General features: G+C 41.0%; 2 protein-coding genes across 9 annotated transcripts in view; one reads left to right on the forward strand and one right to left on the reverse strand.

The window, feature by feature from the left end:
* Window positions 1–9,979, forward strand: part of TPK1 (thiamin pyrophosphokinase 1) — a 308,925-nt gene extending 298,946 nt beyond the window's left edge. For all 8 annotated transcript variants that reach the window (XM_084507747.1, XM_084507750.1, XM_084507749.1 and 5 more), the window contains one exon: window positions 7,671–9,979. In XM_084507747.1, coding sequence (XP_084363873.1) covers window positions 7,671–7,789 — 119 coding nt within the window. In that variant the 3' untranslated portion in view covers window positions 7,790–9,979. The remainder of the gene's footprint in view (window positions 1–7,670) is intronic.
* Window positions 9,980–10,848: 869 nt separating this feature from the next.
* Window positions 10,849–13,194, reverse strand: SEC61G (SEC61 translocon subunit gamma; the record flags this gene model as incomplete). The annotated part of the gene is made up of 3 exons (XM_084507753.1): window positions 13,086–13,194; window positions 12,758–12,920; window positions 10,849–10,955 (listed from the first exon to the last, which is right to left on the reverse strand). The coding sequence occupies exons 2-3, from the start codon at window positions 12,849–12,851 to the stop codon at window positions 10,849–10,851; spliced, it is 201 nt and encodes a 66-aa protein (XP_084363879.1). The 5' UTR covers window positions 12,852–12,920; window positions 13,086–13,194.
* Window positions 13,195–13,953: the final 759 nt, after the last annotated feature.

The following is a 13,953-nucleotide window of genomic DNA, read 5'->3' on the forward strand; positions in this document are numbered from 1 at the left end:
CTGATTGACTATATTATGCATCTGCTTTAAAATCCTCTCTACCTGCCTGTTCTTCTTCATTTATAAATAAATGTGACTGGATTTATCAGGGTCCTGAAGAATAGAAGAGAAAAATTATTTATGTGTTCTGATTAACTAATACCACACTTGAACCCACTGAAGGATAGATTGGTGTCTGTGAGATGGTGTTTTTTTTCATATTATTGTGAAGTGCTAGAAAATGGCTGTAGCTAGAGGCAAGATGTTGATCAGGATCTGGTATGTTGAAAAGCTTTTCTGGAGTCAAGTTGTTCTGAAACCTAAGTGCACAGACACAGTCTACGGTTTACTAGCCCTGAGCTTCAGGTCAGGAAGAGATTGCTTCTCCTTCTTCCTCCCCTGTCTCTCAGCCCTGTCTCCAACAGCAAGACCATGAGGAATATAGAGGGAATTTCACCGCTACAGCACTGCATGTAGTCATCTGCTAGAATCGTGTGGTGATCTTCCTTTAACAAATGCAGTAGATTTCACTATTAGATGCATTGTATCAACTTGGCAGCATAACTGCTTTCACAATAGCAAGCATTTTTAGGCTCTTTGCAGTCATGTCAAACCAGAGCTTCAGATCTAAGTGCCAAGACAGATCACCATTGTTTTCAGCTAATCTCATTGTTTAGTGTTGTACCAGATTGCCCATCCCGAGCTTTGTGTAACTCCGTGAAGTCTGCAAAGCATGGCAGGGTAATAGCAGGATGTGCCTATGGAATGTCTTATGGAAAATTTCAGAACTGAGACAATTCATTAGCTGATGCATCTCAGCATTGCCCCTCTTTCTCCAAAGAACAGCATTCTTTATCTTACAACACAAAGTGGAGAGGGACCAAAATAGCAACAAGTTATTTTGTCTAGATTATATGCAAGATCTCTACAGTAGTGACTGTCAAACTGAAGCTGTATTTTATTTCTTCAGCTGTTTCTTCAGTGCTCGAACGTTATTAATAATAGTACCTGTCACTTGTACAGCCCCTCAGAGCTCTAAGTAGTTTGACAGACATTATACAAACTTACTGGAAAGCATCAAAAATGAAGTAAACATTCTGCTTCTTACTGGCTAAACTAAATTTTTTACATTACTTCTTAAGCCTGGCTTTGCCTTTAGCTTAGCAAAATAATCCTCCAGACCAGCTTGTCCCTTGACTATCTTTACACTTACATCTTTGGTAAATCACTGTTACTGCTGTAGGATTGGTACAGATTAATTATGTCGAGACAGGAAAGACAATATTGAAAATAGTTTATTCAGTTTCCATGTCGGACTTTCTGGGCCACTGTAATTATGTTAAAGAGTCTAAAGTCTGATTTTAACCCAAGACTGGAACACATCTCATTAGTGCTAAAATGCTGATAATAGCCCTGGAAACTTCCTGCAGCTATCGACCATTCCTGTCAATTTTGGGGAAGCAGTAGTTGCAGCAGCAACAGTAGCATGGAGGCACTCTATTCCTCACCTTAATTTTTATCAGCTTATCATTTTAAATTGCTCCCAAGCAGGTGATGTGACAGTAGGAGTTGTAGCTATTCTTACAGTACCACCATGATTACAAAGCTGGAAAAGTCTGCTGGAAATAAATGTGAAAACTTCTGACAACCATTTGCATTTCTGAAGGCTCACCCAGCATGGGTGGTTTCTATCCAGGGTAGAACATGCAATTCTGTTAACATATTTTCTCTTTTCAAATGGAATAGTTAAGGCTTGACAGTAAGTGCTTTTGTTGTCATCTCCCGCATTCCCACCGACACACAGCCAGGCAGCCTGTGCTCTGGAGCCCCTGGCTGGGATTCTTTGCCAGTACCTGCACCTGGGGAATCGGGTATTTGTGGGCCAGCCAGCCATTGTGCTTTTGTGAGCTCACTCTATGGATCTGGTGAGATTACAAAACCATTGTCCTGTGCTACGGAAACAGTTACCAGAAGTTACAGCAGTTATAAAAATTGCCAAAAGCAATCTCCACTTACTCAAAACTCAGCGTGGCCCTGTCCCCTCCCAGTAGACTTGGCCAGCCTTTGTGGTACGTCTGTGTTGTGTTAGTGTTGAAAATAGTTCATGTTTTATTGTAAATTACTGCTATTTGCAACTTCCAGTTCTGCAGTTCACACTGCACAGAGATCAAGGACCCAATTTTTCCTTTGTATACATCGGTGTAAACCAAGATCAATTCCAGTGCAGTCAGTCTAATCACAAGTGTAAAACTAGGAGGAATAAAAGGAAAACCAGCTATAAAAAGCTATAAGCTATTTATTTATTTATTTATTTTTAAACAGCAAAATTAATGCTGCTGTTCCGCAGACACATGGTGACCTGCAAAGCACTAGCTCATGCATTACTAATGCATCCTATTTAAATGCAGATTTTTGCTCCTAACACAGAACTTCAGGGAAATCCTCTCCAGATAAACTATAATAGGATACCAAATGGTAATTCAATATTTCACTTTAAGTTGTGTTTCAGCTTATTGATCTTAATTTTCTATCATTTTGATGCAGCGTTTGCCTAGGGGGAAAAGGATTACATTCATTATAATAAGGCTTTTAATTAATATGTAATTATTTTGATATTCCAAACATCCATGCCAGGAGTGGCAATCTGCTTGTATTCCTGTACCTATTTTTATTTTCAGTGATGAAAATCAGCAAGGTGTGACTTTACATATTTCAGAAAGTAATTGAGACATACGGTTGAGAAAAGGAAGCATAGTGTAGATATCACAATATCTGTGTGTGTTAGACTTCTTGTGAGGGTGTTTGCTGTCAAACACTTGTGGTCACAGCAGTAGGACCCTGAATCATTGCTGGAATTCCATGAAGTGGGGACCTTTATGATATGCCACTGCGTTATTATGTCAGACTGCATTCCAGGGGTTTCTAAGAGGCTTCCATTTGCCTAAATGTCTTTGGAGAAAGACATCAGGCATGACTGACAGGAAGACTGAGCTCTTATAAGTTCCTCTCTAAACATGTCCATTAGGTGCCCGTTGGCTGTCCAGAGCCAAATGTGTACAGATGTAGGAATAACCAGAGGGCTTGCTCATTCAATTAAGCCTTTCAAATTAATGACATGATTTGCTTTTGCCACATATGGTATGTGTAAGAAGAAATTTCTTCTCTGTGTATGCCACCCTCAAGTCATGCTTCAGTGCAGCTTGTAAGATGTGTATTCAACCTTAATAGAAGGTTTTTGTTTGTTTGTTTTCTGGAAGTGTCTTAAATGATACAATGCAGTCATACAAATAATGTTTACAAGTCTACTAGATCATGAATAGTTATTGAGGAGTAACCTCATATTGAGTTAGTGTTTTGCAGCACCTAACACAGCGAGGCCAAACCTAGCTGTAATTAGAGTTCGTGCTATTTGCTCAGTTTCCAGGCTGAAAGCATGCAGTGCAGCTGTGGACACATCAGCTGGCAGCAAGCTTAGGTCTCATTTCAGCACTGACAACTAAAAAGTAAAACTCCCAACCATGGTAGAGATATAATCATGGTAAGAGTTTTATAAATGTATTTTTAGTTTTGAGATTTTTTTGTTTTATATATATAAAAATGTATTTATATACATGTCTGTTATAAGCATACACAGACGTATATAAATATATCTCAATACACACACACATATATATACAGCTTGATTACTTACAGAGTACATTTGTTTCACATTTCCAGATGTTCTGGCAACTGTGAGATTTTTTTCAGCTTTCACAGTCTTTCAGCTGAGATTAACATTTCCCACATTGCATCGTCAGTGTCATGTGTATTTAAAAAAAAAAAAAAAAAAGTATCAAAAGACCAGCTATAAAATAGTATAAAATAGAGGAAGTGGGCACTCTCAGGATTAATGAAGCCTCCTCCTTTGTCATATAATTTGGTCAGCCAAAGGGACATCTAAGAAATATGATCTTTGTCATTATGCTCCTTTGGGAAGCTCATCTATGAGCCTTCATATTTCTTCTTTAAATTATTTCTAACATTTTCAAGACCTGACAGATTCAACCACCTGCTATATATAATAGTAGCGGCTAGAAAAACCTTCCTTCACTTCTACATCAAAATAAGCCCTGCCCATGACCATATGTAGGTCTGAATTAGTGATACATTGCAATCCATAAGAAATGAGAATCTTGAGAATCTTTTGATACTATAAGAACATGGAGGACACTGTAAAAACTTGTATCTTCATTCTAATTTATTTTTTTTTCCAAGAAGACAGGAATAGCATTTGTTTTTAGTTCTAAACTCCAGAGCTGTCAGACTTCAGAACTACTACTTAGTTATGTTCTCGTGTAATCCCCGCTGCTTTCCTTGGAGGCACGGCCACCTAGACTCATTGCCACTGAGACACGCTGACTTTATGGATGGAGAGCGATGAAAAACAGTACAGCTACATTGGAAGAGCTGGGTCGAGTATTTTTCTCACAAACACTTTATTATCAGTAACCAGTTCAATTGGAACCAAAGCACTAAGCAGAATTTCAGGGGAAAAAAAAGTTCCTTATGCTGCTGGAAGGTGTTGGGGGGGGGGAATTTGTTTTCTTTGCTGAAACATTCTTAATATTTTCATTGAAATCAGCAGTCAAAATCTCTCATAAAAAAAAAAAATGCCATTCTTTGTCTAAAAGAACATTTTCAATGATCCAAAATAAAATGTCTTTCTTTTATTTCGAGAATTCTAAACATCCCAGGTATTTTCCAGTTTGAGGTTAAAAATAAAAAATAAATCACAATTGGAAATCCATTACTAAAATAATTTCTGGTACCCATCAAAACTGTAAATACTAATTATTAGACATTAAAAAGGTTGTTTTCTTTGGAAGGCATTTGAGAAAAATAACCTCAACAGCAAGAATGTTTTTTCGGTAATAGGTTTTTCCCAAGGCATAAGCTCTTGCTAGGACTTAACAAGTTGGACCAAAAGCTATTAAAAAAAAAAAATGGAATGGCTCAGGTATGAACTGATAGAACTTCCCACTTCTTTGACCTTGTAAACTTCACATCATAATGCATGGCACAGCAGGAAGTTTTCCTAGAAGCAGTAGGTATGTACATCCTGTTATTTCCTCTACTGGTTTAAACCTAGTTTTTCACATTAATTACTGTTCATTTATTGAATGGAAAGCATGCATTTTTAATTATGTTAGTTGAGATGTTGGCTGGTTGTGAAACCAAGTAATTGGAATTTGTCCATTTGAGCAATGTGAATCAACAGCAGTGTTTATAGTCTTTGCATTTTTCACTTCAGCATTTCAAACCGTGATTCTTGCGCAGAAGAAAATCTGGTAAAGATAAAAAGCTCCATCTAGTGGGGAAGAACTTTTTATTAAAAAAACAGGATTTTCACTTTGTTTTATGCATGAGGAAATACTGCTTTAGATTTTGTTTCATTAAGCTGCCATGTTCTTAATTCTCGCCTTCTACAAAGCTGCTATTTCATATGCAAAGCTGTAACAGGAAGAATTATTCTGATAGTCTTGAGCAAGAAGCAATAAATGACACTAAATGAGTGGGTTTATACAAAAGAAGAGTAAGAAACTGTGTGTCTCCACACAGTTTGGGGATTTCCTTCTCTTCAAGCTTCACTATGCAGCAACCACAAATGTTTGTGTTTTTTTCCTGTGTCAACAAGTATTTTAAGCTAAATACCAAGTTTTGCATGTTTCCAGTCAGTATTAAATTCAGTTCTTAGAACAGTAGTGTTTTGGCAGTATTTTTACATGGGGAACCCTGCCCATGTGTGACCTCATCTTCATTAAACGACCTGCTTATCTGTGAAGGGTGAAATCCAGCTTCTCTGGCAGCCTAGTGCAGGGCATCAGCTTGTAGCACGGCTCAGCCCCGTCAGCCTCTGCTGTCTCACCGAAGGCAAACACCAGAACTCATTTGTCCTGCCATTTGGCTAGTACCCTGCCTAGTGCCAATGCGTGTCCAAAATCATCTGACAGAAATCTAGCAGCTTTATTTTAGGTACGTAACTAGCTAGTACAGCACTTCTCATGTGTTGGTTTTGTTTTTTGTTGTTGTTGTTTGTTTGTTTGGTTTGTTTGTTTGTTTTGTTTTTGTGTTGTTGTTGTTATTGTTTTTTCCTTGCTGATCTGCACTGCATTGCAGCTATGCTCCATGCTCCCAAGATACTCAAATGGCAGGAATCTTCAGGTTAAAGCAGCAGTGAAACTCAGGTGTTGTTCTCTCCTTCCAACCACATTTGTCTAGCAGCCGAAACCACTTCTTCACTGCATTTCAGGCCAGTAACTAGAGTGGGAGCAGAAATGAGTACAGGCAAGTGCAGATTTGGCACAAGACAATGAACCATGCTGTGTTCCCTGCCCTTTGTCAGACTGTCCCTCATTTTTACGCCATACATCCTGGCAGGGTCAACTCCCTGTGTTGCTTATAGCAACTGGTGGACATCATAGCATGCCTTGTGTTACTACATTGCTGCACAGGAGTTTGTTATAGCCCATGTTTACATCCACGACTGGAAAATTTATCTTCGTCCTGTACAAACCTCAAAATAGAACCTAAGTTGCTTTGCATACTTCTTGATCACCACATGGCACTTGTCATTTGGATTGTTTTATAGACTTTTTAAGAAAGGACAGTTCTGGGAGTTCTTATTGTGAACCTTTACAAGGACTAATACAGGACTAGCCTTAGTGTGCTTTTGGGGCATATATGCATGTTCAAAAAGTTCATATATTTGCAAACACAAGCACATTACCTCTGAAAGTGAAGAAATGGAGGCTAAAGGTTAAATTGCATTGTTTGGGGGAACTTTTTATCTTTGCAGGAAGCTTATGCAACCCTTAAAACATCAGCTAAAACAGTACAGAACAATCGTTTAAAACTTCTACAGCTGCACTGCTGCAGTGTTAATCTCCCCTGGAAATGACATTAGCTATTTGTCATAGAGTAACACCACTTGGTTTCTAATGCAGATGGACACCTACCTCACTACGCATACGACAGGAGATGTAAGTCACTTGCTGCAGAGCAGAGGTGTTAAATAATACCACTAGCTGCCAGCCTCTGCTCTAGAACTGTGAGATACAGGAGGCTCGCTGCTGAGCTAAAGCAAATCTTATGTTTCGAACTGCAGCAAGACCTTCTGCCACATTTTACTTGAAATACCTCGTCTAGAACTGTACTTGAGCAGAGCTAATGAAATACGAATTTACAGATGTGAAACACTGGGGAACATTCAACTATGTGTTCTTGTAATCATCTGCTGTAAACTCAAAATGATCATTTAGGGATTAAGTATCAGCTTGTTCTACAAGTCATCTGATAGTGTTTCATACAAGCCTTATAATTAGTATTTTAAATTAATTGTGGGAGTATTGCCGTGGGGGTCAACAAGCCCCATGGTTGGTGGTAACATCGTGCTCTTAACAATGAGGCCATGAGGATGTCCTCAGTAAAAAAGCAGAAGCTATGTCCTCAATAAAGTAGTAGAAGTTATTGATCCTTAAAGAACCCTGGTGCCCATGTGGTCATTACACCACAAATGGCACCCGAACAGGGACATGAAGAATGTTACACCGCAATTAATATTTAATAAAAACATCTATTTTAGATATTATTTATCTACATTGGATTTACTGAGCTGTTTCATGGGTACCACTAAGCCTCTTTTTTTTTTGTAGCTAACCAGGTGCTGAAGTTTGGAACACTCGTCAGTACTTCCAATACCTACGACAACTCTGGGATTGTGACCATTGAGACAGACAAGCCTTTGCTGTGGACGATGGCTATCAAAACATAAGATGAACTACAGCTGTCTTTTCTGATCCAACTCACATTTCTGCAAAATTTCAAATTTCTCTGAACCAAGACAATAAAACTGTTCCTACAGGAATAAGCATGCACTGATTTTATGTACTGAATGGAAAACAGGCCTGAAATAGAAGTCATAACCAAATCAAGATGATTAACAACTGAGTACTTCATTCCAGTACCTCACTACTTGATCAGAAGACATTCTGCCACCCCATATGACTGCAATCAGAAGTGGATGCAAAGAACTGATATTTTGATGGTTTGGATATTTTTACAGTGTATTTTATAGAATCATAGAATCATAGAATATCCTGAGTTGGAAGGGACCCTTAAGGATCATCAAGTCCAACTCTTGACACCGCACAGGTCTACCCAAAAGTTCAGACCATGTGCCTAAGTGCACAGTCCAATCTCTTCTTAAATTCAGACAGGCTTGGTGCAGTGACCACTTCCCTGGGGAGCCTGTTCCAGTGTGCAACCACCCTCTCTGTGAAGAACCCCCTCCTGACGTCCAGCCTAAATTTCCCCTGCCTCAGCTTAACCCCGTTCCCGCGGGTCCTGTCACTAGTGTTAATGGAGAAAAGGTCTCCTGCCTCTTGACAACCCCTTACGAGGAAGTTGTAGACCGTGATGAGGTCTCCCCTCAGCCTCCTCTTCTCCAGGCTGAACAGGCCCAGTGACCTCAGCCGTTCCTCGTACGTCTTCCCCTCAAGGCCTTTCACCATCTTCGTAGCCCTCCTCTGGACACTTTCCAACAGTTTCATGTCCTTTTAATACTGTGGTGCCCAGAACTGCACACAGTACTCGAGGTGAGGCCGCACCAGCGCAGAGTAGAGCGGGACAATCACCTCCCTTGACCTACTAGCAATGCCGTGCTTGCTATCCCAATATTAAACTATTTTATCCCAATATTAAACTATTTTCCCCCATTGCCAAAAGGAAATATGGTAAACAAACTTCACTATTAAAAAGTGATAGCATGAAATGTAATTTCAAATATTTTTCTTTCCCTATTTCTAATAGGTGCTGGTGAAGATTACTCAGTAAGAGTAATAGTTGAAACTTCGTACTTGTAAGGCGTGTCCACTGAAGCAGCTTTGGTTTTGCTGCAATACCAATATTGGATTTCACAATATTAACTGATTATAAAAACCTGTAACACACAATAGCACTGTAACTTCTACAATTACCAAGTATTTACAGCAAGGTTTTTGCAGTGAAATACATGTTTCTTGCTCTCAATATGAAGTGCATTGCATCTACCAATTTCCGCAGGCTTAGTTTTTAAATCAGAGTATTCAGTCATTTAATAAGTGAAATCAGTTGGTCAGTACATGCAGAGGCCTTTACAATTTTATGTGCAGTTGCCTGACACAACCAGTATCCAAAACCAATTGGTAAGGATATACATCCTGTCCAGCAGTGTGAACAACTCTGTGGTTGAATGTCTCAAAGACTGCTTAATATCTCTGAAAACTAAATTAAACTCAAACTGCACATCCTCATAACCAAGTTTTGCTTCCTTAATTCTGCCATCAGCATAGTGTCAGCACCGCAAGTTTGTTTTTTGATGGATTTTTTTCCAGTCAAGTACGTAATACAGCCTAATAGGAATTCCAAATGCAGAAAGAATTAGGGGTAATGATAGTGATTCTAGAAAGTAATGACAACAATTCCAGCTGATAGACTTTTGAGTCACCACTTGAGAGGTTACAGTAATGATGTTTTCCACTGCCTACTTTTGCTGAACAATAGTGTCTACTGAAAGAAAAATTAAGCATTCAAACAGCTTCTGAAGACAAGCTGTACAATTTCCACCCTTGATGTTTTTCAAGACACAACAGGACAAAGCCCTGAGCAACCTCGTCAGAATGCAGCACTGACCCAGCTTTAAGCAGGAGGTTGGACTAGGGGTGTTTCGAGGTTCCTTCCTACTTGAATTATTCTGTTCTACTTGAATTATTCATTCAACTGTAACAATAAATGTGTTGTTTTTTTTAAAAAAAAAAAAAAGCACGGTAGGTAAGTATGATTGCGTGCACTTTGAAAGAGAAATAAGATGACAACAATGTGAGAAAACCCAAAACTGTTTAATAGTGAACAAGTTACAAAGCTGTGAAATCTTTGCAGCAAACGTCACGATGTCTTGTCCTTTACCGTGAGCATTCAGCCGCCTCTGTTGAAAAAACAGAATAATCAGTTTCAACTAACTGAGTACCTTCAAGTGATCCCATCTGAAGTCTAATTTAGCCTCCCTACATTGCCTTGTTAGGAAGGTATTACCATTACAGCTAACTCCTATTTTCAAACATTTTTCTTTGCTTAGAGGACAACTCTTAGAGGCCTAAGCGAGCCATGTTTCACAGTCCCAGAACAGTATTTTACCTGTTCCACACAGGTTAGAAAACCCAACTGGAAAAGGGATGACATCAGCTCTGAAGAATCTGAGTTTCAACTAGTGCCATTAATAGCAAGTACCACAGCTGCCAATCAAATCTAAGGGTGAAGTTTTTCATGCTGCAACATCTACCTCAAAAGGTATTTTATGATATTACATAAAAAACAAGAGTTCCAAACATATCTGGCATTTAGTAAATGAAAGAGTAGTTCGTTCTGTGCACTGCCATCTTCCAAAATAATCACAGTTTTCTTTATCTTTCCCTCCATGCATTTATCCTGGATTCAGAAATTATAAACTGGAAACAGTTAAGAGTATGCAATATCCAAATAAGGTAATTGTTATACACTGACATTCTGGAAATCAAAGATATTTGATGTTCATTTTTGAAGCACATACTAGAAAAATTAAAGAACAACGGATCTAATATTTCGCAGTATGCTAAGATGTGAACCCAGAAGTAATGATTTACTTCCTCAGCAAGCTCTTTGAACATTTACCTACCAATACCTGTCATATTATAGTAAAATGTGAAATGCACAAGATACTAAAGCAACATGAATCCTGTAACGGTTCGCTAACTCTGTTTAAAAATTGAACAGGTAAAAATGAATGCAGAACTTGGCAATTTGAAGTTTCATATTTACTTACACAATAATGTTGTTGATTGGGATATGGATCAATTTGACAAAGAAGCCAATAAATCCCATTATTGCAAAGCCTATCGCTGTTGCCATTGCAATCTTCTGGAACTCTGCAAAAACAGAAAGAAAATTTAGTCTAGGAAGCCCAGCGTATGGCATACAGGAGAAGTTCACTAGTGACCTCTGGAGAGAGCTGTCTTTGGAAAGTGGATTAACACTGGAAGCAGTTCAAGAGCAAACAGCATTACAATTGAGAAACAAGCATGTGTTTTTTTCAGAAGACAGATGAGATTATTAAGCAAGATCACAGAATCACAGAATCACAGAATTTTCTAGGTTGGAAGAGACCTCAAGGTCATCGAGTCCAACCTCCAACCTAACGCTAACAGCCCTCCACTAAACCATATCCCTAAGCTGTACATCTAAGCGTCTTTTGAAGACTTCCAGGGATGGTGACTCCACCACTTCCCTGGGCAGCCTGTTCCAATGCCTCACAACCCTTTCTGTAAAGAAGTTCTTCCTAACATCTAACCTAAAACTCCCCTGGCTCAACTTAAGCCCATTCCCCCTCGTCCTGTCACCAGGCACGTGGGAGAACAGGCCAACCCCCACCTCTCTACAGCCTCCTTTAAGGTATCTGTAAAGAGCAATAAGGTCACCCCTGAGCCTCCTCTTCTCCAGGCTGAACAAGCCCAGCTCCCTCAGCCGCTCCTCGTAGGACTTGTTCTCCAGGCCCCTCACCAGCTTCGTCGCCCTTCTCTGCACCCGCTCAAGCACCTCCATGTCCTTCTTGTAGCGAGGGGCCCAAAACTGAACACAGTACTCGAGGTGCGGCCTCACCAGAGCTGAGTACAGGGGGACGATCACCTCCCTAGCCCTGCTGGTCACGCTGTTCCTAATACAAGCCAGGATGCCGTTGGCCTTCTTGGCCACCTGAGCACACTGCTGGCTCATATTCAGCCGACTGTCCACCATCACTCCCAGGTCCTTCTCTGCCTGGCAGCTTTCCAACCATTCCTCTCCCAGCCTGTAGCTCTGCTTGGGGTTATTGCGCCCCAGGTGCAGGACCCGGCACTTGGCCTTGTTAAACTTCATGCAGTTGACCTCAGCCCATCGGTCCAGCCTATCCAGATCCTCCTGCAGAGCTTTCCTACCCTCAAGCAGATCGACACACGCACCTAACTTGGTGTCATCTGCGAACTTACTGAGGGTGCACTCGATGCCCTCGTCCAGATCATCGATGAAGATATTAAAGAGGACCGGCCCCAGCACCGAGCCCTGGGGGACGCCACTAGTGACTGGCCTCCAACTGGACTTGGCTCCATTCACCACGACTCTTTGGGCCCGGCTATCCAGCCAGTTTCTAACCCAACGAAGCGTGCGCCAGTCCAAGCCAAGAGCATGATGATGCTTCCCACAAAGCATAGAACTGATCCTTTTTTTTTTTTTTTTTTTTAAATAGCAGTAAGCAGAATTGGATAGATCCACAGTCCATAACAACTCATGGCACATTTATTCCATTATTGTTCTTTCATTCCTCTATAGGCCCTGACAATAATCCCCAATACATAATCAAAAATGGAAAAGCTGCAATTATGTTTGTCACACTAAGACACCGTCTTAAGTCCCCACAACAGGACAGTACCTAACTGGTAGGCCCACTTATTTTCAGATGGGAACCATGACGTGGAGCATGGTAGGCAGCAGCCACTAAAACCCCTGCCAACCTGACAATGAATGAAATCTCTTGCTGATCGACTTCAAAAGGTGTCAGTAAAAAAAAAAATAAAATAAAATAAATAAAAAATCAGTTGAGAAGCACTCAGAACACTCAGGACAAGTGAAACAAAACCACTCACACACACAACACGTTAAAAGTATAGGAGGGCATAAGCACCGGGTCCCGCTTTACCTTTCCTGTCAGGCTTGGTGCACCTTTTGACCAGCCGTATCGAGTCCTTCACGAACTGCCGGCTGGGCTCCACGAACTGCATCACCTGGTCCATGGCCACCCGCAGGGACAGGCGGGCAGACTTAGCAGAGCTGCTGCCACGTACGGCGACAGGGGAGGCTGTCTGAAAGAAAGGAGCCCCAGGAGCAGTTAGTACCAGATGCCTGAGGGCTGGCCGTAACGTGAAACCCAGCCCAGCCCAGCCCAACCGCCCATTAAGAGACCCCACGCCGCCCCCCGGTCCCCTCAGGTGCCCCCGGTCCCCCCAGGCCCCCCAGGCCGCCATTACCGGGTGCTCCGCCGGCTAAGGCCACGTCGCGATGCAGCTGGCGTGACGTCAGCGAGTGCGACGGGCGGGAGGCCGCGCCCCTCCCCGGCGTGGCTGGGCACAAAATGGCGGCGGGTGGGGGGGCGAGGAAAGGGAGAGGGGCAGAGGCAGGGGCAGAGGCAGGGACAGGGACAGGGACAGGGACAAAAAAAAAGAAAACAGAAAAGAAAATAAATAACAATAGTAATAAAAAGAGTTATAAATCCTGTCATCTATTTTTTTATCACCTTTTGCATCCCACTTTAGGCACCTAAGGGATCTAAGAGTCTTGTAGCGTGAGATAAAGGGAAGGTGTACACTACACCTGTAACAAATGCTGTTCATAGAAAGGAAGGGGGAAAAAATAAATAAATACTGTGGAAATCTTGCCCTGTGATTCAGACGTCTATTGATTTGCGGCCATCACGCGCTACAGGAGTTCAACACTAAAAACGTTAGCTCCTAGGGCTTTTTTTGTATAGAGGAATGTGTAGCATGGTGCTTAATATAAAAGCTTTTTACATTTGATCTCGACAGGCGTGATGTATAATGCTTGTCTTCCTCGTGGGAGGGTAAAAAAGGTTGTCTGCCCAAAGTGAGTCCTTTCTTTCTGCTTTTTGGTAGGCAAATCAGATCATGTGGCAGATGAAGAACACAGATAACAGTGTTCATTATTATTTGATTTAAATATTAATTTCAATCTAGAACTCTGTACCTATCTGCCTGCTGCAGTAATCCAAATATATATTGAGTACCTAAGCTTGCTAATTATTTATCACTCAGGCTGTGTGTTTTTTGCAGCCAGAATCAGGAAGACTGCTGCCAGATAAAGCGAATGCTTTATTTTAGC

The sequence above is a fragment of the Aythya ferina genome, assembly GCF_964211825.1.
Source record: "Aythya ferina genome assembly, chromosome: 2".
NCBI lineage: Eukaryota > Metazoa > Chordata > Aves > Anseriformes > Anatidae > Aythya > Aythya ferina.